This window comes from Pleurodeles waltl, chromosome 6 (assembly GCF_031143425.1).
Source record: "Pleurodeles waltl isolate 20211129_DDA chromosome 6, aPleWal1.hap1.20221129, whole genome shotgun sequence".
Lineage (NCBI taxonomy): Eukaryota > Metazoa > Chordata > Amphibia > Caudata > Salamandridae > Pleurodeles > Pleurodeles waltl.
The window spans coordinates 1,514,123,631-1,514,146,852 of NC_090445.1; the positions used below are offsets into that span (position 1 = coordinate 1,514,123,631).

A 23,222-nucleotide genomic window follows, 5' to 3' on the forward strand; every position below is an offset into this window, starting at 1 on the left:
CCCCAATATCATTCGGTGGCAAGTCCACTGGGATTGGTGACGGAGATGATGGAGTAGGGATGCCATTCCGTATGTGTGTCATGGAGCTCTCCTTCCTCTCTCGCCTCATCAGAGGTATCTGGACCATGGAGAAGGGCTGTCTGTGGTGTATGCCCAACTGAGGTAGGCAATGACCTAGGTCTCTGTGCTGGTGTAGATGGTTGAGCAGCACATGATGTGGTAATGGTGGATGTTTGCAGTGCAGATGCTGTGTAGATGGAAACAGATTTCTAGAATATGAAAGCATTACTTGTAAATCAGAAATCCTGGTATACAAACCATTTATTCCTGGAATGGCTGTTGATACTGGTTGTGGGAATCATAATAATCCTGGTGTTCATATTCCTCCTCAAATCCTTCCTTTACTTCTTAACACTCTACATGCAACTCAAAGGGACTTTGCGCGACCCCAAAGCGCCCCTCCTTGTTGGAGTCTTCATCATCCAAGATATGAGATGGTATAAGGGGTGCCACCTTGCTGGGAGACGTTTGTTCTGGGGGTCAATAACCTGATTTTTTGTTTTGGTGGTGTTCCTCTTGTCAACGGGCCTGTTAATGTTACCCTGACTGCCATTCGTGGCAGTAATGTCGTCGTAAAGAAATAGGCATTGACGATGGAACCATCATCAGTGTCGTAGGCGAGGAACTTATGTAACTCGTCAACGGTCTAGTCATAGATGCCGTCTACGAGAAGGAAGAAGTGGTGGACAACGTGGTAACTGTAGCTGTTGTTGTCGTCTCTGATACCACTGTATATGTTTTTGTCGTCGACAGCGCTGCTGAAGATATCCTCATCGACAGTGGGATACTCGTCGACAATCTGTCAGCAGGCGGATCTAGGGAAGGATTTTGAAATGAATGGCTGACCTTTGGAGGACGTGTAGGCAGCTCGAAGAAGGTCTTCTTAGCCTTTTTTGAAGAGGTAGCAGGGACTTTTTTCTCCTTTCAAGAAGATGATTTGCCTTCCTGAGGAGATGTTTAAAGACTGCGGCCCTTGTAAGACTCATGAATGGTCTTTTTTTGTGGCCTTTCTGGCATGCAAAGAAGAGGATCTTGAACAGGGTGAACTTTCCCTCTTTTCAGATGTTCTACAGGACCAAGAGGTCCTATCCTAATCAGAAACTGGCTCTTTTTTGGTCTTGAGCTTTTAGAGCCAGATTAGCAGCCTTCCTTTTCTATCCTTCAAAGTTTTAGTTGAAAAGGTGCGACAAACCATACAGTCCTTAGCAGAACGATCAGGGTAGAGCCAATAAATGCAGTCTTGGTGAAAGTCTTCAGAGTGAAGTCTCTTTTTAGTGCAGGTATTGAAGGCCCCAGAGAGACTTTTCTGAAAAAAGGTCAAAGTCAGATTTTTTTGTATCTAAGTATCCAAACAGGAAATTACTGAGCAGAGCTCAGTAGAGACTCCCTAACATGACGTGCAGTAGAAAAGCTGAGGGACTGGAGCTTCTCTCAGGAGTGTTGAGAGGGCAAGGCAGCCTGATTGTCTGACAGATAGGTTTGAAGGCAAGACTTCAATGATAACATGTGTGAAAAGACATCCCTTAACAAGCATAAATGAGATGTTAAACACAATAAATCAGGCTTCATGTATCAGAGTCAGACTTATCTATGGCATATCATCAGGTGGAGCTCCAGCCTGATTCCAGGCACTTTGAGAGGCATTTACGCTTTTCAGAATGCCGTTTGGGCTTGCCTCTGCAGCAGCAGTGTTTTTAAAAGTTTGCAGGAAATTCTACATGGTATCCCCAACACATTATGTTTCCAGGACGATATAATGGAGTAGGAGTCAACTACTTCAGAGCAAAATGACATCTTAAGGTTGGTGATCAGGAGACTAGAAGGCTAACTCCAAAAAAAAAAAAACTTAAGTGTCAGATTGCGGGTGAGCTCCTTAGACTAATTGGGCCACACCATTTCAAAAGAAGGTTTCAAACCTAAATTAAGTATGCAGGATGCTGTAAAGCAGAGGTCTTTAAACTGTGGGGCATGCCCTCGGGTGGGCCGTAGGAATGTTCCTGGGGGAGCAAATGGGGCTGCAATTACATGTAAATGAAGATTGTCTGGAAGCACAAAAGATGCTTTTCTAGGCTGTCTTAATTTGCATGCAGCAGTTAAAGTCCACGAAAAAGAAAAGTGTGAGGACAGTACTACTGAGTGGCATGAGGCGGGGGCAGGAAGTGTGAAGACGGGCCAAAGACATGTCTAAAACGAGGAAAACAAAATAAGCTTTTTTTGTGGGTTTTCTTTTACCTTTAGGTAACTGAATATAACATACCTAAAATGAAAAATAAATGCAAGTTATATGAATCAAAGGGTAATATACTCTTTTACCTTATGAAACCTCAGTTGGGTAATGTGATCACTGCAGATGTCTCTGTCTGACCAGATAGACATAGAAGTAAATCCTTGTAGGTTCAGTGAGGAATAGTGACTTGTTTAGAGTGTTACAAGGTCCCAGTCTGTGACATAACGCACTCAGAATGTCATTATTTTAAAAATGTAATGCACTGTACAAAAAAAAGGTGCTGCAGGGGCCCACTGCATCACAATTATGAATGTTCTACAATAAAATATTGGCATGGGGCTGATTTTCCCTGCTAGCATTAGAACAGATGGAGCCATTGTCATAACAAAATGGGGGGCAGCATGCAGTAGCTCATTTTCTTCCAGACAGAGACCAGACTTGTTTTGAGATTGAAGTGATGGCCAGACATGGAGGGGAAGAAGAGGAGATAGCCTGTTTCTCAGGGCTACAGCCATCATAACAGCAGCAGGTGGAGTGCACTGGGGCCCACAGCACTCCAGTTATGGAGAATCTCATTTTTGGTCAATTCTGATCTTGTTTAATGTTGTTGCTTTCATATAATTCCCACATTTAGTGTGGATTATCAGCTACAGAAAGCACTTCTAAAATTATCTCAAGATCCTGCCCCCTGTGATCATCCTTCCCACTCCACATATAGTTTTTTTGGGGGGAGGGGGTTCAGAGCAACAAAGTTTTTATTTGAAAACTGCATTGTATTGTCCAACAGCTAATTACTGCCAACAGGATGACAAAAGATTACGTCCAACTTGCTTGTGTAAATGGTCATTTGGGTGGGAGAGCTATCCAAGGTATGTTATAGGCATATCACACTACTCCTCACCTTATCACTGTTTGTCCTACTTACAGGCAGGTCACCTTGCTCTAAAACTCTGCCTGAGTTTGTTGGGAGATGTTCCCAGAAATGTAGATAAATGTAGATGTAGATATCCAGAACAAAACTATACAGCATCAACAGAAATATAAAGAATGGTATGATGAGCAGTATGGTATGAAGGAGCAAGTGTGGGTGGAAGGTGATATGGGGTTGGTTAGGAGCCCTATGCTTCAGGAAGTACATTTTCCAAACCTATGTGTACTACCAAGGTTAAACGCAACATTGTGGTAGTGGACAATGGACAATTGTGGAGCAAGGACAGGCTGGTAAAATGCACAGATCACTTGGTCGACTATGAAATGTTAGACAAGGAAAACTCGGAGGCAATATCCAACCTTGGAAAAGACACTTGTACAAAAAGACATAGAATTGTCCCATTTTGACAGAAGGACTATTGTATGGTATAATGTTTATAATACATGCAATGTTCCCAATTCCTTATGAGATGTTATATTTTAGTCCATTCTAGTTCCCCATTCCCCATCCTGAAATGGAACTCTATGACCTTTTAGAATGCTCCGGTTGTTAGGAGCATTTTTCAATCAGCGAGAATCTGGGAGACGCTGGAATAAAGAAGCTTTTTACTTACCTTGATGATTCTTCATTACTACAATATGCATGACCCATTTAATATTTTTACTTCATAATACTTTGAATACATACATTAATTACAGATGGCATCTGTATTAGATACACTAGTGAAGTAAGCAAGTCAAATTCATGATACTATATTTATGTTCCTTGATGAACAAGTTACTTACCTTCGGTAACGCTTTTTCTGGTGGATACACTAGCTACCTGGTGGAATGGGCCCTGATTCCACAGGAGGATCATTCTTTGTCAAAGAATAACATATTTTAATACAAAGAATGACCCAACTGGACAGCGTTCTCTTATGGACGGCCTTGCCTTTTCTCTTCCCACATAGCCAATGAAGAGTTGATCATCCGCTCGAAATTCTCTGGTCCTTTCAATATAAAAGCTTAAAGCCCTCCTTGGGTCAAGCCGATGCAGTCTCTCCTCCTCTTTCTATGGATGGGGAGGAGGGTGAAAGGACGAGAGTGCGATATATTGCCCTACATGAAAGGGAGTAACTACCTTTGGTAGGAAAATTGCCCTGGTTCTCAGCACCACCTTGTCTGCATGAAAAGATGTGAAAGGGGGTTTAACACTAAGAGCCTGAAGCTCACTCACACGCCTAGCAGACGTGATGGCTGTGAGGAACACTGTTTTCAAAACCAAAAGCCTTAACGGGCAAGAATGCAAAGGTTCAAACGGTGAACCCATCAGGAAAGTGAGAACCAAATTCAAATCCCACTGAGGCATAACAAAAGGAGTGGGAGGAAACCTATTAGTTAGTCCTTTTAAGAACCTTACAACTATAGGGGGCAAGGAAGGTTGGTCAGGAAGGCACAGAAAGGCCGACAGTGCCAATAAATAGCCCTTGACAGTCACAACTGCACAACCCTTTTGCGCCAAGGACAATGCAAACAATAAAATGTTTTACAAATGGGCTCGCAAGGGATCAATTTGCTTCTCTCCACACCAATCAACAAATGTTGCCCATCTGCCAGCATAGATATACTTGGTGGAGTGTCGCCTGGCCGATAAAATAACGTCCACCACTTCTGGCGGGAGAGAAAAGGAACTCAGATTGCCCCGTTCAATCTCCAGGCGTGAAGGTGCAGGCTCTGGAGGTGGGGGTGCAGAACCTGCCCCTGCGACTGTGGGAGGAGGTCTGTCCTGTGAGGGAGACAGAGTGGAGGGCACAGTGAAAGTTGGAGAAGGTCTGTGTACCACACACTTCTCGGCCAATCCGGAGCTATTAAGATGACTTGGGCCCGGTCTTGGCGAATCTTCCTCAGAACCCAAGGAATCAAGGGTATGGGGGGGAAATGCGTAAAGCAACTGGCCGTTCCAGGACATCTAAAACGCGTCCCCCAACACTCCTTGCACCGGATACTGGAGGCTGCAGAACGACGGGCAGGGCGCGTTATCCCAAGTGGCAAACAGGTCTACCTGAGGAACCCCCCACATCTGGAAGATGTAACGGATCAGGTCTGAATGGAGCCGCCACTCGTGATCGGCCGAGAAACACCGACTGAGACTGTCCGCACGTACGTTCAGAACTCCGGCCAGATGGTTTGCTACTAAGCAAATCCGATGGTACTGAGCCTAGGACCAGAGCCACAGAGCCTCTCTGCAGAGAAGGTACGACCCTACTCCTCTTTGCTTATTTATATACCACATTGCGGTAGTGTTGTCAGTCAGGACTTGGACCTACTGACCGTGAAGGCAAGGGAGGAAGGCCTTGAGAGCCAAACGTATCGCCCGCAATTCCAACAGATTGATATGAAACATCTGTTCCACTGGAGACCAACTACCTTCGACCTCCAGGTCCCCCAGAGTGGAGGCATCCATTATAACCGTGGCCACTGGAGGCAGTAGTGAAGACAGCCTTCCTCTGGAAAGTTTGCCGTCCATAGCCCACCATTGCAGGTCCACTGCAGTGTCTCTGGAGATCGTTATCGACTCCTCGAGATCCCCTTTGTGCTGAAACCACTGCCTGCGAAGGCACCACTGAAGAGCCCTCATATGCCAGCGTGCATGAGTGACCAACAGAATGCAAGAAGCAAACAGACCGAGCAGACGTAGGACCTTGAGGACCGGAACAACTGCTTCATTTCGAAACATTGGAATCAACGCCTGAATGTCCGCTATTCCCTTCCTCCTGAGACTTGCTGCAACCACCGCCATCACCTTCGTGAAGACTCGAGGTGCGGAGGGAAGACCAAACGGAAGGACCACAAACTTGGTAGTGTTGCGACCCCACCACAAACTGGAGATACTTCCTGTGCGACTTGAGAATAGGGTTATGAAAGTAAGCATTCTGCAAGTCGACCGACACCATCCAATTCTCTTTGTTCAACACCTGAAGCACCTGCGCTAGGGTCAGCATCTTGAATTTCTCCTGTTTGAGGAACCCATTCAAAACCCTCAGATCCAGGATAGGGCTGAAATTACCATCCTTCTTGGGGTTCAGGAAATATCTTGAATAACAACCCTGACCCCTTTCCTGCTCTGGAACCAAGTCCACTGCACCTTTTGATAAAAGGAGATGATGTTCTGTGCAAAAGGATGGGCGGGGAGGGATGAGAGGGGGAACTCCTGAAAAGGAAGGGCATAACCTTTCCCCACAATATTGAGGACCCAGGAGTCCGATGTGATTAACTCCCACCTGCTGAGAAAAAGAAATAACCTTACCCTCACAGGAGAAAGATGAGATGCAATGGGCGGAGAACTAAGGCTGCTTTCCTTGCTGCACCCCCCCCCGAGGAAGAGGAAGAGGCAGAGTGCTTCTGGGTGGCCCCTCTTGTTCTAACTCTACCCCGCCCTCTATAGGACAGACTTGAAGGTTGCTGGCCTGCTGGTTGGGGTCTCCCACAAAAGGAAGCTCCTCGTCCGAACACCCTAAACCTTCTAAAGGATCTGAATGGGGTGGCAGTGGAAGCCTACAGGCCCAAGGCAGCAGCCCTACTCTCTTTAAAGCGCTCTAACGCAGAGTCAGCTTTAGCCCCACACAATTTGTCCCTATGAAAAGGAAGGTCCAAGAGGATCGTCTGGACATCTGTCGAGAACCCAGAAAACCTCAACCATGCATGTCTTCTGGTGACAATGGAAGTGCCATTCACTCTGGCCAAAGAGTCCGCAGTGTCCAGACCCGACTGAATAACTTGTGTAGCAGCCGTCTGAGCATCCTACAGGAGTCCCTGCATCTCCAAAGGCAGATCCGGTAGCACAGCCTTGGCCGCGCCCATCAGAGCATGTATGTATCTGCCCAAAACACCAGTTGCATTGGCAGATTTGAGGGCCATGCTGCATGAAGAAAAGGTATTTTTGGCAGACTGCTCCATCCTCTTGGATTCCCTACCAGAAGGCGTGCCAGGAAAGGAACCAGGAGACGAATGAGACGAGCATGAAGCCTGGACCACCAAACTCTCCGGAGTCGGATGTTTCTACAGGAAACCCGGGTCCCCCGGAGACCCTCTATAGCTCCTTGCAACCGATCTGCTAACAGCAGACGAAGACACAGGCTTCTTCCAGACTTCCAGAATAGGCTCCGTAAGAGAATTGTTAAAGGGCAGAAGTGGCTCCGCAGGAGCTGAAGCAGGATGGAGGACCTCAGTTAAGATATTAGTCTTGACTTCTGCAGATGGTAGTGGGAGGTCCAGAAAATCTGCTGCCTTCCTTACCACAGAATGAAAAGAAGCTGCCTCCTCTGTACATTCCCTAGGAGAGGCTAGATCCAACTCAGGGGAAGTATCTAGTCCACTTGCCGAGTCCAAGCCCTGATAGTCCCCCAGGGACTCAGCAATTTCTCCTTCCTCCAGGAGTTGCCTCTGATACTCTAGTTTCTGTAAAAGTCTGACAGCCTTTCTCCTTGACCTTAACCTGGCCTCTATTCTCGGCATCAACATGGAATTCACCGTCATCGAACATCTCGGCTGACGTGGACCAGGAGACATACCCCCCCGCTCTATGGATCCGTCAGACACCAGAACCAAATCCATTGACACCGAGGGCACACGGGCCCGCTTCACTGGCGTCGAATGAGTATGGGGCGACGTCCTCGGCACCATGGTCTCGCAGGTGATGTCACCGGCGTCGAAGGCCTTCCGGGCGACACCAACGGTATCGGCGCCGGACCAACTCTCTCCGCAGGGCAAAAGGGCATAAATGCCGTCGGTCTGAGTGCCTACTGAAAAGGCCAAAGGACCTGGGGGATCAGCCACTGCACCACCAGGGGCCATAGAATTGAAGATGTTGAACATGGCATTTAAAAATGCAGCTGGGTCCGCGCCCGGAGCCGGGAAGGCTGGATACCCCTGTTCCTCCTGCAGCACCAGATCCGGAATGTCCGACTGCCCTCCAGGGGAAAAGCGAGGACTCTTCTGAGGCTCAACCACCTCGAAGACTGAAGGCGCCGGAGAAGCTTGAGGATTCCGAGGCGAGGGAGTTGCCATTGGACTAACCTCCCACGTCGCAAGACGCCGACTTGATGGAGACCTCGACCGGGACCGACCTCTATTCGAACGACGTCAGGAATCATGCCGACGCCGTTACTTGTGCCACCTCGAGGATTTTTCGGAAGAAGACCTGTAATGACTCCTATGCTTCTTCTTCTCCGACTTGGCCAAAAAGAGTTTGGCCTCCCTCTCCTAGAGCCCATTTGGGTTCATCCTCTGGCATGAACCACACTCCTCCACATCGTGCTCAGAACTTAAGCACCACAAGCAGTCAATGTGTGGGTCAGTCACTGACATGCGCCCATCCGCACTCCCGACAAGGCTTGAATCTGGATTTCCGAGGAGGAGACACTGTAACCTACAATAAACACCTTCGGTAACAGTAACTCTCAAGAGCTAGGAAAAAAACGTTATGCTTCGAAGGCACGGGAAAAAAAGGGAACTGACGTCAATACGCCAACGAGGACCTCCTATCGCCACAATGACGTCAGACGGAGTCGCGTGGGAGTCGGCAATTGTAACGTCCTCGTCGACAGAGAGCTGGGAAGAAAAATTTCTGTTGAATGCTGGCGCATTGGGAGAATTCATAAGGTGAGGAATCCACAGGTAGTTTTATCCATCAGAAAAACACTGATCATGAGTAATCAGCTAAGAGTGTTTGCAAGTATAATGTCAAAAAAGGAACATTAGAACAGAAGAGGGGTCTGACGAATAAGTGGAAGATGGAAGAATAAAGGAATGGAAGTGAATACTGTACCACCACTGCTGAATTTCATTTACAACGGCTAAGACAGTTTAAAAAGTGCTGAGTGAGATCTCGCTCTTGCATAGAGAGATTAAGAACAAACTCCCAAATCCAGAGATGGATTACACCTCGAGTTTCCTCAACATACCTAAAGCTCACCCCTTAGGATGGTACTGCATTTGGTCCTTAAATAGGCAGATGCCATTTACCAGCGATACTGAAATATCAAACCATCTATGTGAAAAAAGATTTATACACATTAATTGCATTACAATGCTTAAGGTAAAATATCCACCACCCACGGAATTTAACTATCAGAGCATAACTCTGTCTCTCCAATTAAGAGTACCAAATTGAGTCATGGTTCCAATTCAAAGAGACTGCTAATCAGATGGACAATGCTCTAAGCTGGTTTCAAATGTTGCACTAGACAAGCCAAGGTTACCCAGGCGACTTAATGACAGCACTAAAGACTCTGAAATTGATACAACATACAGGGAGCAGTGAAGACTAGCAATTGGGCACTGAAATATTTAGCAATGACACCTGGTACTGGCACAAAATTAGACCAAAGACTACTGGAAATGTAGGTCAGTGTGTTCAACGCCTTCTGCACAGATCTGTGTGCAACATGGAGTTGCCGTGCTCAAATCGAGAAGTAGTCACTCATCCTTTAGAGCTTGTAAGTCAGGTAATATGAACACCTACTAAAAGACTCTTGGAAAGAGCTAGTTTAATATGTGGTGGGTTATATCCAAATAGTTAACACAATTATTTATAATCTATGTTGGCCTAGACTGGAAAGGTCAATAAAAAGACTTAATAAGGCTGAACACTAACACAAAAGAAGAAATGTTTATTACAGCAAGGCCTACACATGAGTTGTAGGTTCTGCTCCCCTCCTGTACTGGATGGGGATTTTGCTAATAAGCCACTTACCTTGTCCGGGTATTTTTGGACCAGCTCTTGAACCTTCGCAACATTGCCCTGAGCTGCCTCAATCACCAGGTGCCCTGGATTATCTGCTTCAGTTTTCTGAGCCAGGAGCTTCTCCAAGACGGACATCAGAGTGCCTGCAAAAATAGAAGGAAAGGAGCATAAGAGCTGGAAGATCCTTTGAGGATGGCAATGAAACAATACCGCAGAGGAGTATGACCCTGGAACCCGGCTGGAGGCAAAATTATAGAAAATAGAGTTATGAGAAAAGTGGGACCACTTGCACTATCATTCTGGTTGCAAAAAGCAGTCTCAATTTATGGCCAGAAACATAGTATTAGAAATGTACTAATTAAGTAGGTCTGCAAAACAATGAATCAGAGAGAGTCACTGTCCAACCTACCTAATATGCATCCATCAGACCACAAATTACAACTCACTCCTAATGGTAATTTTCACAAGAGGAGTGGCCTGGAAAGATCAGCAGGCAACCACCCCTGTAATTACTCTCAAATAATGAAACGTTGTGGGGTGGGGGGTTAGGGGTTGAAGCCCAACTTCATGAAAAGCTGGCTACTTAAAAAAACAACAATAATAACATCAGGGTTATTCTCATCAGTTGTCATTAGCTGCCAAAGGTCTGTGCATCTACGATATGGCTGCACTTGGCTTCCACCTCCTAGGACCCAGAGCAGGTGTGCATTTCAGGCAAAGGCAGTGGCACTGTGGTCTCACTTTTCGTCTCCTGTGCACTCTCCGTGGTCATAAGGTTAGCATCCTCATCACGCTGATATGAGGTCAGGCAGGCTGGGTTGAAGGTCCAGGACTGGCCACCGACAGACACTCTCATATCACCATCGCCAAACACCTTGATTACCTTTCCAATGTGTCCAAGGGCCTAGGGACAGAGGGGGAAATGAGACATGTAACTGAGAACAGATGCCTCATCCCTAACTTTTATATAACGTGCATTCGAAAAGCATGTAGAAGAAACAGGGCACTTCTCTTGCTCACATCAGTCCACACATAAAACAAGAGTTCTCAGTGAAAAAGCAGGTCTAGCCCAATGGATGAGAAACACGTACAGAGACACTGATATTCTTGTTTGGGGAATCATTCCAGATGCTGACTCATAATTTTATTAAATTTCTAAATTCCAAAGTTTTTCTATTATTCAGGACTTATTTAATGGTGCATTTTAGTATTTTTAAAGTAATAACTGTTTATTCCTTGGTGATTAACAGAGAGAGCACCTATTTCTTTAAAGGCTTGATACCAGGTTCCTGGCTTTATGGCAGTCATGACTCTTCAAACAGAGAAAGAGTAAACTGTGATATAGCTTCATGAACTTAAAGTCTAACTCTGACATTAGTTCTGGAAGAGGACTTGAGAATGTGTTACCATTACTCCAACAAACCAACACTAAACACTGAGATCACCCCAGGAACTGGACGTGATGTGAGATTTTGACATTATATGAGAAGGGGACTTGAGATTGCGCTATCATTCTAAAAACCGGATGTGAGATTAATGATTATCACTTCAGGAAATTGATGTGGGATTTTGACATCATCCTAAACTGGATTTGACATTGTGTAATCACTCTAGGAAATTGAATAGGACCCATTGCGTCACTTTAGTAATTAGGCACTGGATTGTGATCCTTGAGGAAGTGGCCATGGGATTGTGACACTAGTGTAGGAACTAGCTGTGGGACTGCGATATCAGACTACGACATTAATCACATAATTTCTCTGGCAGGAAGTCAAATCCAAGTGTCTATGTGATTATTATTGTTTTATTACTATTCGTGCATTGAGGTCTACCCTCTTTAAAGCTTATCAATGTGCTCTCTCTAACACACTGTACGGTTTCCCAAAAGTGGGGCCCAGTCTAAAAATAAAATAAAAAAATACTTCAGGAAATGGTCAGATTGTGACAGAATTCCAGGAACCGACTTAAAACTATGACATTGCTCCAGGTAGTGAATACAAATCTATACATATTATATTCTTTCCTGACAACACATAGTTGAAATGTGTAAGGAAATGGCTCTCTGTTGCAGTTACCCCCAACTTTTTGCCTGATACTGATGCTGACTTGACTGAGAAGTGTGCTGGGACCCTGCTAACCAGGCCCCAACACCAGTGTTCTTTCAATTAAAATGTACCATTGTATCCACAATTGGCACACCCCTGGCACACAGATAAGTCCCTTGTAAAAGGTACCAGTGATACCAAGGGCCCTGTGACCAGGGAAGGTCCCTAAGGGTTGCAGCATATGTTGTGCCACCCTAAGGGACCCCTCACCTAACACATGCACACTGCCATTGTAGATTGTGTGTGTTGGTGGGGAGAAAAAGGCAAAGTCGACATGGCCTCCCCCTCAGGATGCCATGCCCATAAAATGCTGCCTGTGGCATAGGTAAGTCACCCCTCTAGCAGGCCTTACAGTCTTAAGGCAGGGTGCACTATACCACAGGTGAGGGCATAGCTGCATGAGCAATATGCACCTACAGTGTCTAAGTCTATTCCTAGACATTGTAAGTACAGTTGTGGCCATATTAAGTGTATGGTCTGGGAGTTTGTCAAAAGCGAACTCCACAGCTCCATAATGGCTACACTGAATACTGGGAAGTTTGGTATCAAACTTCTCAGAATACTAAACCCACACTGATGCCAGTGTTGGATTTATTAAAAAATGCACACAGAGGGCATCTTAGAGATCCCCACTGTATTTTACCCAATTGTACAGTGCAGGAATGACTGGTCTGTGCCAGTCTGCTACTGAGAGACGAGTTTCTGACCCCCTGGGGTGAGAGCCTTTGTGCTCTCTGAGGCCAGAAACAAAGCCTGCACTAGGTGGAGATGCTTAACACCTTCCCCTGCAGGAACTGTAACACCTAGCAGTGAGCCTTCAAGGCTCAAGCTTTGTGTTACAATGCCTCAGGGCACTCCAGCTAGTGGAGATGCCCGCCTCCTGGACACAGCCCCCAATTTTGGCGGCAATTCCAGGGGGGATAATGTGAAAAACAAGGAGGAGTCACCCACCAGTCAGAACAGCCCCTAAGGTGTCCTGAGCTGAGGTGACCCCTGCCTTTAGAAATCCTCCATCTTGGTTTTGGAGGATTCCCCCAATAGGGATAGGGAGGAGGCACAAGGAGGGTGTAGCCACCTTCAAGGACAGTAGCCATTGGCTACTGCCCTCCCAGACCTAAACACACCCCTAATTTCAGGATTTAGGGGCTCCCCAGATCCCAAGAAATCAGATTCCTGCAACCTTAACAAGAAGAAGGACTGCTGACCTGAAGCCCTTCAGTGAAGACGGAGATGACAACTGCTTTGGCCCCAGACCTACCGGCCTGTCTCCCGACTTCAAAGAACACTGTAACAGCGACGCATCCAACAGGGACCAGCGATCTCTGAAGCCTCAGAGGACTGCCCTGCAACCAAGGACCAAGAAACTCCTAAGAACAGCGGCCCTGTTCAACAATCTGCAACTTTCTGCAACAAAGAAGCAACTTTAAAGACTTCACGTTTCCCGCCGGAAGCGTGAGACTTTCCACTCTGCACCCGACGCCCCCAGCTCGACCTGCAGAAAACAAACACCTCAGGGAGGACTCCCCGGCGACTACGAGCCAGTGAGTAACCAGAGACGACCCCCCTGAGCCCTCACAGCGACGCCTGCAGAGGAAATACAGAGGCTCCCCCTGACCCCGACTGCCTGTAACAAGGGAACCGACGCCTGGAACCAACAGTGCACCCGCAGCCCCCAGGACCTGAAGGAACCGAACTCCAGTGCAGGAGCGACCCCCAGGCGACCCTCTGCCTAGCCCAGGTGGTGGCTACCCTGAGGAGCCCCCCCTGTGCCTGCTTACATTGTTTAAGAGATCCCCGGGTCTCCCCGCTGCTTTCAATACAAAACCCGACGCCTGTTTGCACTCTGCACCTGGCCGCCCCTGTGCTGCTGAGGGTGTACTTTCTGTGCCTACTTGTGTCCCCCCTGGTGCCCTAAAAAAAAAACCCTGGTCTGCCCTTTGAGGACACGGGCACTTACCTGCTGGCAGACTGGAACCGGGGCACCCCTGTTTCCATTGAAGCCTATGTGTTTTAGGCACCTCTTTGACCTCTGCACCTGACCGGCCCTGAGATGCTGGTGTGGTAACTTTGGGGTTGCCTTGAACCCCCAACGGTAGGCTACCTTGGACCCAACTTTGAACCCTGTAAGTGTTTTATTTACCTGTGAACTTAACAATTACTTACCTCCCCCAGGAATTGTTGATTTTTGCACAGTGTCCACTTTAAAAATAGCTTATTGCCATTTTTGTCAAAACTGTACATACTATTGTGATTATTCAAAGTTCCTAGAATACCTGAGTGAAATACCTTTCAATTGAAGTATTACTTGTAAATCTTGAACCTGTGGTTCTTAAAATAAGCTAGGAAAAGATATTTTTCTATATAAAAACCTATTGGCCTGGAGTAAGTCTTTGAGTCTGTGTTCCTCATTTATTGCCTGTGTGAGTACAAAAAATGCTGAACACTACCCTCTGATAAGCTTACTGCTCGACCACACTACCACAAAATAGAGCATTAGAATTATCTACTTTTGCCACTATCTTACCTCTAAGGGGAACCCTTGGACTCTGTGCACACTATTTCTTACTTTGAAATAGTATATACAGAGCCAACTTCCTACAAAATGTCACAGGTTTTTGTGGCATTATCATTTCTTCTTCTTCCACTGAACTCGCTACTTGTGATATCAAACACAGAACACGTTCCTGACCTAAAAATAAATCAGGTGCAGGTTTGTTCTGGGGTATTAGGTAGAGTTTCAGAGGCATCCCCTATACTAGTGTCCCCTTCTGAAAGCTCAGTATCTAGTTCAGGAGGTCACATCAGCAGCATCTAAGTGCTGAACTTAGTTTTTGAGAGCAATACTGGGTATTTTATCTGTAGGGTGCTGGCTATCTATGTAGTGTACCAGTGTAAGGGGCCACTATGCAGATAGTCCAGGTGACACTTATTGGTTTACAGGGGTTAAAAGTAATAATCCCAAATGCTCTCTTTTGTGATAGTGTGGGCAAGGAGTTTACACTTATCAGAGGGTAATGCTAAGCATTTGCCAATAAATGAGAGACACACTCAAGAAGAAACTTGAGATGAATATTAGAAAAGTATAGTTACTTTTATAGAATATTTCAACAAAAGAAGCTTCACAAGAAGGAAAGTACTTTTGCAGTGTATCAATTTTTGCAACGTAACAGTTCAGTGGAATGCACTTTTACGAGGTAAATGGACTTCGTTTGGATAAGGTACTTTTACTGTGTATGCGTCCTTGCAGTCTGTTCTCAGGGGTCCCTTTTGGGTCTTAAGGTGCTAGGGGGACAAGGTCACAAGAAACACGAGCAGTTCAGTTTTACCTGCTCTGGGTCATCTGGGTGCAGAGGTGTTGGATGGGTCGAGTGCCTTGTGTACTGCATGGCTGGCTTAGAGGGGAGCCACATTGAAAAAGGCTGCAGAGGGGGCTTGGGGACAAGTCCAGGAGCTCCCAACAGGGGGCTCAGTTGACGGGGGTCCTGGGAGCAGAAGAACATGGTTGTCATGGATCCGGTCCGTGGAGCTCGGGAGCAGAGGATTTTGGTGTCAGGTGCTCCTGCGTCAAGACGCCCACAATTCTTGGGTAGACCTGCAAAGAGGGGACAAAAACAGGGCGGCCGGTCTACTCTTGGTGATGATCCTTGATGCCTGGTCTCTGGTTGCAGCGTTGTTCCGGTCAGACTCAAACAAGCGCTGGTGGCTGCAAGGGGTCCGGACCCAGGATGTGGGTAGAGTTCAGCTCTAGTAGGTCCTGGGGTCTTTCTCACTTGGTGAGGAGATGGGTTGGTCCTGCTGGAGATTGGTGACCTTCTCCTGGGCAGGTGCTGCATTGGTGAACCTGGTGGTCAGCAGAACAGTGAACAGGATATTGCGGTGGGTGCCTGCAGAGTGCAGGGAAGTGGCTCCTCCACTTCAAGGGAGAAGAGGACAGCTTGGCGAAGTGCTGGAGGCTCTCCAAGGCTTTTGAAGGATGCACACCTGCAGGACGAGTCGGGTCGTTGCGATTGTCGGGACAATAAAGCAGGTAAGCAGGCAGGGTTCTGCACCAAAGTCCGCCAGCAGTCCACAGCTCTCGCTTCTTCAGTTCTTCCTTATCCTCTTCTTTCTTCTGTCAGCGGAATCTGGTCTTCTGGTGTCAGGAGGCCACCTAAATACTTAATTTAAGGGCGTTTATGGGAGCGAAGGGTAGCAACTAATGGGCTACTTACCCCGGGGGTGAATACACCCCGCACATAAGCACTTGTAATGGGAAGTGGGCATAACCCTGTCCCAGAGTTCCTAGTTCCACCTAAAACAAGATGGTTGAACACTTCTTTCCTGGAGCACATCAAGGTGATCATCTTAGCGGAGTGACTAGCCTGGTAGTGTATCATGCGTACCTGCATAGCTAATTTCCAACCTGTCTTGGTGACGAATGGGACTCAGGGAACGAGGTGGCAACTTCAAGTCTGGAGGAAGCCGGGTTGCATACCAAAGGCGGTTGGTCTTTGACGTCCCTGGCCTTGGTATGCAGACTCACTAGCCATGCTGCAAGAGGAGGTAGTAACACCTTCCTCCAGAGCGGGCATAGTTTCTGGCCTCAGAGCGCGGGCTCTCACCTCCAGAGGGTCAGAAGCATGTCTATAGTGGCATGCTGGACTTGCCAGTCAGCCAGCATGTCATAATAAATCCAAGACTGGGATACATCTGGATTTAGTAAGACAAGGTGTTTGATACAAAACACCAGAGGTTTCAGGGAATCCATTATACAGTTGGTTAACATGTGCTGACCAGTGTCCCGCACATACCTTGAGATGGCGTCCGGGTTCACCTGCAATGTCTAAGTATTTGACCAAGACATCACAGGGGCATATCTGCTCATGAAAATATGTACTCACATCTAATATAATGCACCCTGCCTTAGGGCTTTAAGGCCTGCTGAAGGGGGCGACGTACATATATTTAGATGCAGTACCTGGAGCACGACACACAATGTGTTCCACGTCATATTTTCACTCATGGCGTGCACCATGACATGCAGTCTGTGATGGCAGGCTGTGTGCAATTTCTAAGGGGGAGGGGTTCCTTAAGGTAGCACAAAACATGGTGAAGCCCTTTAGGCGCCCTCTCTAGTACCCAGGCACTAGGTACCGGTGTACCATTTACTAGGGACTTACAGAAGTACTACAGTAGGTGCCAATTGTGTACAATTAGACCTTTTACCTTGTTTGAGGGAAAAGAGCACTGGAACTGGCGACAGGTTTAGCAGGAACCCAGTGCACCTCAGTCGAAAAGCCTCAGTACCAGTTAGCCAAAAGTGGGAGTGATCATGTCCAAAAGGGGCACTTTCCTACATTGTCTATTTCATGATATACAATATTTGGCATCAATTCCAACTGTACATTAGGGTCAAAGGTGGGAAATAACCCATGTAATTTGGTGTATATCATTTAAGACTAGTCCCAAAGAGTCCTTCATCATAGAGCAGTGCCAGATACTATGAGAAAGAGCACCCCTTTCAACGCAATTATGCCAATATTTGTCAGATTCATGGCTGCTGAATGAGTGCAGCCGTACTAGGGTGTAATGACATCTGTAGGAGCGCTAGGTTTGATTCTGTTCCGTAACAATTATCCACTACTGGTATTTTGCATGAAGTCCGTGCCCTCCCTATCAGTAACTGAGATTACCGGCTTCCTTTCAATTAAGCTTTGAGAACACTACTAGGAGAGTTGGGGGGGGTGGTCTGCCTTCGGAAGTAACTGATAAAGTCTTGTGATCAGGTGCTTACCTATATCTGAATTCTGGAGTAGTGTCTCAAAGAGTTCAAGCCCACTGAGGCTGGTCTCCTGACAGCTGTGCAGAGTACAATGGCTTAACTGACGGCAATAAAACAACTTGCTTCACGTAAAGTGAAGTTTCATTTGATCTGTTCCAATAGTTTATTATTGCAGCCCTGGGATAGGTCCCCCCAGCCCCAGACATCTATTGGTCTTTCATGGCTGAAATCCTCCTCTTTAATTCTGGACTGAAAACCTGAGTTTCCTAATGACAGTGAACCTTCTTAATACCAAGGGCCAGATGTATCATACAACCGATTTGCGATTCTCAAAAAGCGATTTTTAAGAAATCGCTATTTCAGAAATGCAAAAAGATATGTATGATTTTTGCGATTCTGTAATAGCGATTTCTTAAAAATCGCAAATGCTATTACCGAATCGCAAATAGAGAATCTAACCCCATTCGCACCTATGGGCCTGTTGGCCCATATCTGCAGATTTTTTGCATTTCCAAAATTGCGATTTCTTAACCAGAACTTGCAATTGTGGAAATGCAAAACCCCAGGGTGCTGGGGGCCTAAGGCCCCCTCTGCTGCACCCCAAAAAAAATTTGGGGGACATGTAAGGTGCACACATGCCAAAAGGGCATGTGTGCTTTACATGTACATTTTAAAAATGCATTTTAAATGCATTTAAAATTTTTGCACATGGTTGCCACCAGGTTCAACCTGGTGGTAAATAGCGATTCCTAAATGCCCACATCGCATTTAGGAATGGCTTCATACATGTGCTAGGAAATCGCAAATAAGGAATCCTTATTTGCTATTTCTTATTTAGAGAGTCGCAATATACGACTCTCTAAACAGGGTTGCAATTTTAAGGAATCGCTATTTTTGCGATTCCTTAAAATTGCGTTCAGAATGTCTTTCATACATTCTGAACTGGCTTTTTGCATTCGCAAACGGGCATTCGCACCGTTTGCGAATGGAAAAAACCTTGATACATCTGGCCCTAAGTGCCTCCCAGGACCTCAGGGTTTCCCTAGTGCACCACATAAAGGGCCATATGTACGAACACATTTTCCCATTGACACAGAATGGGAAAAACCCTTTGCTACATCTGGCCCTAAGTTGTAAAAACCTGGGGCACATGGTCCCTCTGACCTTGGGGAGCGTGAGCCTTGCTTTAATCCTATCCTCAGTCTCCTTCCTCCCTGCAGGAAACGTGTGCAAATTATTTGGAAGTTCAAAGGCACTAAAACTGGAAATGCCTGTAAGAGAGAAAGAATCCTCACAGAATACTAATCTTTATTGACGCTATATGCCCCAGAACAGAGCTCTAGGTTATGATACAGTTGTAAATCTTGTTTAACAGAGTATATAAACTAGGAACAGCCCTCTACATGAGGGGATAACTTTAAAATCTAAATATCTGATCAACTGAGCATTCAATCTGAAATGGGGCAAGTGGCGACGTATAACTCGAGAAACAAGGTTCAAGGTTGATTTTGAAACTGGACGCCTTGCCGAATGTATCCAATTCAGCCAATATTTTCTGGAGGGATGAATTTGACTTTAACAGGGAGACCAATACATTGTCAGCAAAGATTGCAAACATGAGATTATCAGGGTCAAGGTGGATACTTAGTATTGTTGGATTACTTCAATTTTTTGTCCCAAGGGTTCCATTTAAAGAGCGAACAAGAGAGAATAAAGAGAACTTCTCTGTCTCATACCTCTCCCCACAATCACCTTCCCCAAGACCAAGCCATTGACTCCAATATGTCACTTGTACCATGTTCATGAACTTATGCCAGAGTAAGAATGCCCTCTTTTGCCAGGAACCCCAAGTAATCCTATCAAAGGTATTTTCAGAATCAAGAAGAAACAACATGGTCCCGTTCTTAAGTCTAGGCTCTGCATCCATTTTATCACTGACTCACATCCCTGGACCAGACGAGATTAGTCCAGGTGGATCAATCCTAGTAGAATTGTAATGTGTCTGGTCACCAAGACTCATTAAGGACTGTGCTTCAAATCTTCCATCAGTCAGCATTAATAAAGAGCAGTTATTGGCGGTGTCAGTGCAACTCTGAAGAGCAAACCTGCATACTAAGACTGAACTTAATATGGACATGGGCAAGACTGAGGACCTGCACCTGCACTTATCTATCCCACAAACTCAGTCTTGGTCTTTGGTCAGCACAGAACATTACACATATATTTACAGACCAAATAATATGGCATTTCAAAGGTAGGTGAAGAGAGGAGGAAGATTTTTCCAATTCTTTCCAAAATCTTCTTTAACTAGCTGCCCTCTGACCAGCTTCACCCTGGACTACACTTACAATCGTCCCTCTGACTTTCCACAGTATCTATCTGCCTGGGAAAGGTCCAGAATAGTGCAGGTGTCCTTATCATTAGCCTAGAGCAGACCACCCTGCCATCTTCAAGAGGGCCCATACTAGATACCAACTGAAAAAATGAAAGGTAATTGCTTGCTAAACAGAAATTGGGTGCAAGTGACTGCTTCTTCATACCTCTGCTTACCAAATGTTTCTCTCTAAATTATTTGGAGAAGGATACGGCTGCTTTGTGAATGAAGCTACCGCACAGATATAGTGTCTGCATTGTTGCACAAGGCCCTTTTCAGGCTAACAACTCAAAGCTGTACTCCAATTAGAGGCTGACCCACAACAGGATAAGCTCTCTCCATCATTTCAAGTGCCACATTGCATAGTGTGTAATATCCCCCCAAAATAACAGCTCCAAAATTAAAAGTATTAAAGAGAGGAAAGATGAAGTGAGATGAAGAGGTAAAGGTTGAGGAGGCTAGGAATAGAAGTGAAATTATATGAAAAGTGCAGAGAGTGAGGCGGAGCATTAAGCAGGGAAGGAGCAGGGAATGGGGGTTTGCAGATCGGACAGGTGAAAAGAAAGTTGTAGGGTGCAGAAGGAATGAGGAAAATGGTATGGAGGGGAAATTTCAAGCGCTGATGAGGCATTAAAGGGAGAGGACAGGAAAGAAGGGGGCAATTTAAAACACCATGCACTGCAATTCCATACTTAAAGGTACCACAGATTAGAGAAAGCTGTTATGCCCCACTCACTGCACCAGTCATGAAAGCATGCTCTGCTGAAGGTGACTTCAGCCTATTCCCAGCACCTCCCTATGAGACAGACACACACGTCTTTCCCTGCCCTGGCCCCTATGACAAATTAACTTGAGTGGTAAATAATCAGCAGTCTTTATGTTGTCCTCTTTCGCACTCACAGGGGCCATGTCATTAGTCCATTCCCCATGGTCCACTTGAAGCCGCCGGACAGTTTCCATGTCATCCATCACACGAACCACATCACCAACCCAAAAGGTGTTGTGCTAAAAGAAAACAGATCAAAGACAAAATAAAAAATGGAAGCAAAAATGTAAGGCGCAAAAGCAAACCGAAGTAAAATCAAGAGATAAAGGGTGTGAGAATGAAAGAGTAAGAAAGATAAAAGGCATCAATCAAGACATGAGACTGAAAAAGTGAGGGCAAAAATAACCACAGAAAGATAGGAAGAAGGAGAAAGAAGTGATAGAAATTCAAAATAAGAAAGGGAGAGAAATAAGCAGATAGAATTGAGAAATGGGGGCAAAGATTAATTAAACACAAAAAGGGATGATAGAACAAGAAAAAAGAAAGAAACACTGGTGACAGTGGAAGAGCTTGTGAGAGAAAGTGATTTAGAGAACAGAAATCAGAAAAAAATGTGTGTGAAAGGCAAATAGATGTGACAAAAACCAAGTGAGCTTTTGTCAATGAAAAAGGGAGTGATCGATATGAGAAAGATGTACAGATATAGAAAGAACCAGGCAGATGCAACTGAGAGATGAAGACAGTGAGAAAAGGAAGCAGAAGGAGAGACGGACACTGAGAATAGAGAACAAAGAGGGAAGGGTATACAGAAAAAAAGATCAAACTGAAAGAGGAAGAATTAATGACAGAAACAATCTTTTGGTGGAGTTCAATTAGACGAATAAAATGTAACAATAGGTGTGAAATATTAATGTTTAAATATTTACCTGCTGTGCATACCCTGCCTTTCTCTGGGTGTTTTGGAGAAACTCAATTAGTTTTGCCAAAGTATTCAAAGCTGTAGCAGTGTCTGTAAAGTACAAGTTACTTACCTTCAGTAACGGAATATCTGGTAGAGACATATTCTAGTTGTAGATTCCTTACCTTAGAATTTTCCCCAGGCGTCAGACTGGATCCGGAGATTTTTCTTTGAGCAATACCCTTGCGTGTCGGTAAGTGCCGTCAGTCGACTCCGCGGGAAACGTTGGCGTCGTAGTCACCGTGAAGACAGCAGGAGTAGTACGTAGGCGCCGCCCTCAGTGCAGTGACGTCAGTTTCTCTTAACGACTTTCCATGCCAAAGCGCAGAGCCGTTAAGAACACTGAGATTGGTGTGCCAAAGCTAAGGACCTGAAGGGGGGAATCTCTGTCCCTAGAAATCAGTTCGCAAGCGGGGAGGATGGGTGGGCCGGTAAGGAATCTGCAACTAGAATATGTCTCCACCAGATATTTCGTTACCAAAGGTAAGTAACTTGTAGATCTGATAGAGACTTCTAGTTGCAGATTCCTTACCTTAGAATAGATACCCAAGCAATGCCATCCTCGGTGGTGGGCTGCAAACCAAGATCATACTAGAAAGTCCTGCAGGACCGAACGGCCAAAGTAGCTGTCCCGATGGACCGGACTGTCCAGGCAGTAGTGTTTAGCAAACGTGTGCAGGGACGCCCAGGTAGCTGCCTGAGAGATATCCAAGACAGGAACTCCGCGTGCTAATGCAGTGGAAGCAGCCGTCGCTCTGGTGGAATGAGCACGCAAGGCCTCTGGGGTTTGCTTCTTAGCCAAAGCGTAGCACATCTTGATGCACAGAAGTACCCATCAAGAGATGGTACGTTTTTGCATCGCCTTCCCTTTCTTCGCACCCACGTACCTGACAAAGAGTTAATCGTCCACACGGAAATCTTTAGTGCGATTAAGATAGAACGCCAATGCTCTTTTTGGGTCCAGACGGTGGAGTCTCTTCCTCATGGGAAGGATGTGGGGGGGCATAAAAAGTAGGCAGGGTGATGGACTGGCCTACATGAAAAGGCGTAATTACCTTTGGAAGGAAGCCTTAGTGTGCAACACCACTTTGTCAGGGTGCACAGACAAGTATGGAGGTTTGGACGAAAGGGCCTGAAGCTCACTCACCCTGAGAGCAGAAGTGATGGCCACAAGAAAGACAGTTTTGAAGGGGAGGAGCCATAAGGGACAATTGTGCATCCACTCAAACGGATTATACATTAAATAAGTAAGGACAAGATTGAGGTCCCACTGAGGAATGATAAATGGAGTGGGAGGAAATAAATGGGTGAGAT

At 45.9% G+C, this 23,222-nt stretch overlaps 1 protein-coding gene across 5 annotated transcripts in view; it reads right to left on the bottom strand.

Moving 5' to 3' along the window:
- MIB2 (MIB E3 ubiquitin protein ligase 2) overlaps nt 1-23,222 on the bottom strand; it is a 358,930-nt gene that overhangs the window by 126,827 nt on the left and 208,881 nt on the right. For 3 of the 5 annotated variants that reach the window (XM_069241041.1, XM_069241042.1, XM_069241039.1), the window contains 3 exons: nt 21,085-21,189; nt 10,686-10,848; nt 9,954-10,087 (listed from right to left, as the gene is read on the bottom strand). In XM_069241041.1, the coding sequence (XP_069097142.1) occupies nt 9,954-10,087; nt 10,686-10,848; nt 21,085-21,189 (402 nt within the window). The remainder of the gene's footprint in view (nt 1-9,953; nt 10,088-10,685; nt 10,849-21,084; nt 21,190-23,222) is intronic. The other 2 variants (XM_069241040.1, XM_069241038.1) reach the window with 1 other exon arrangement.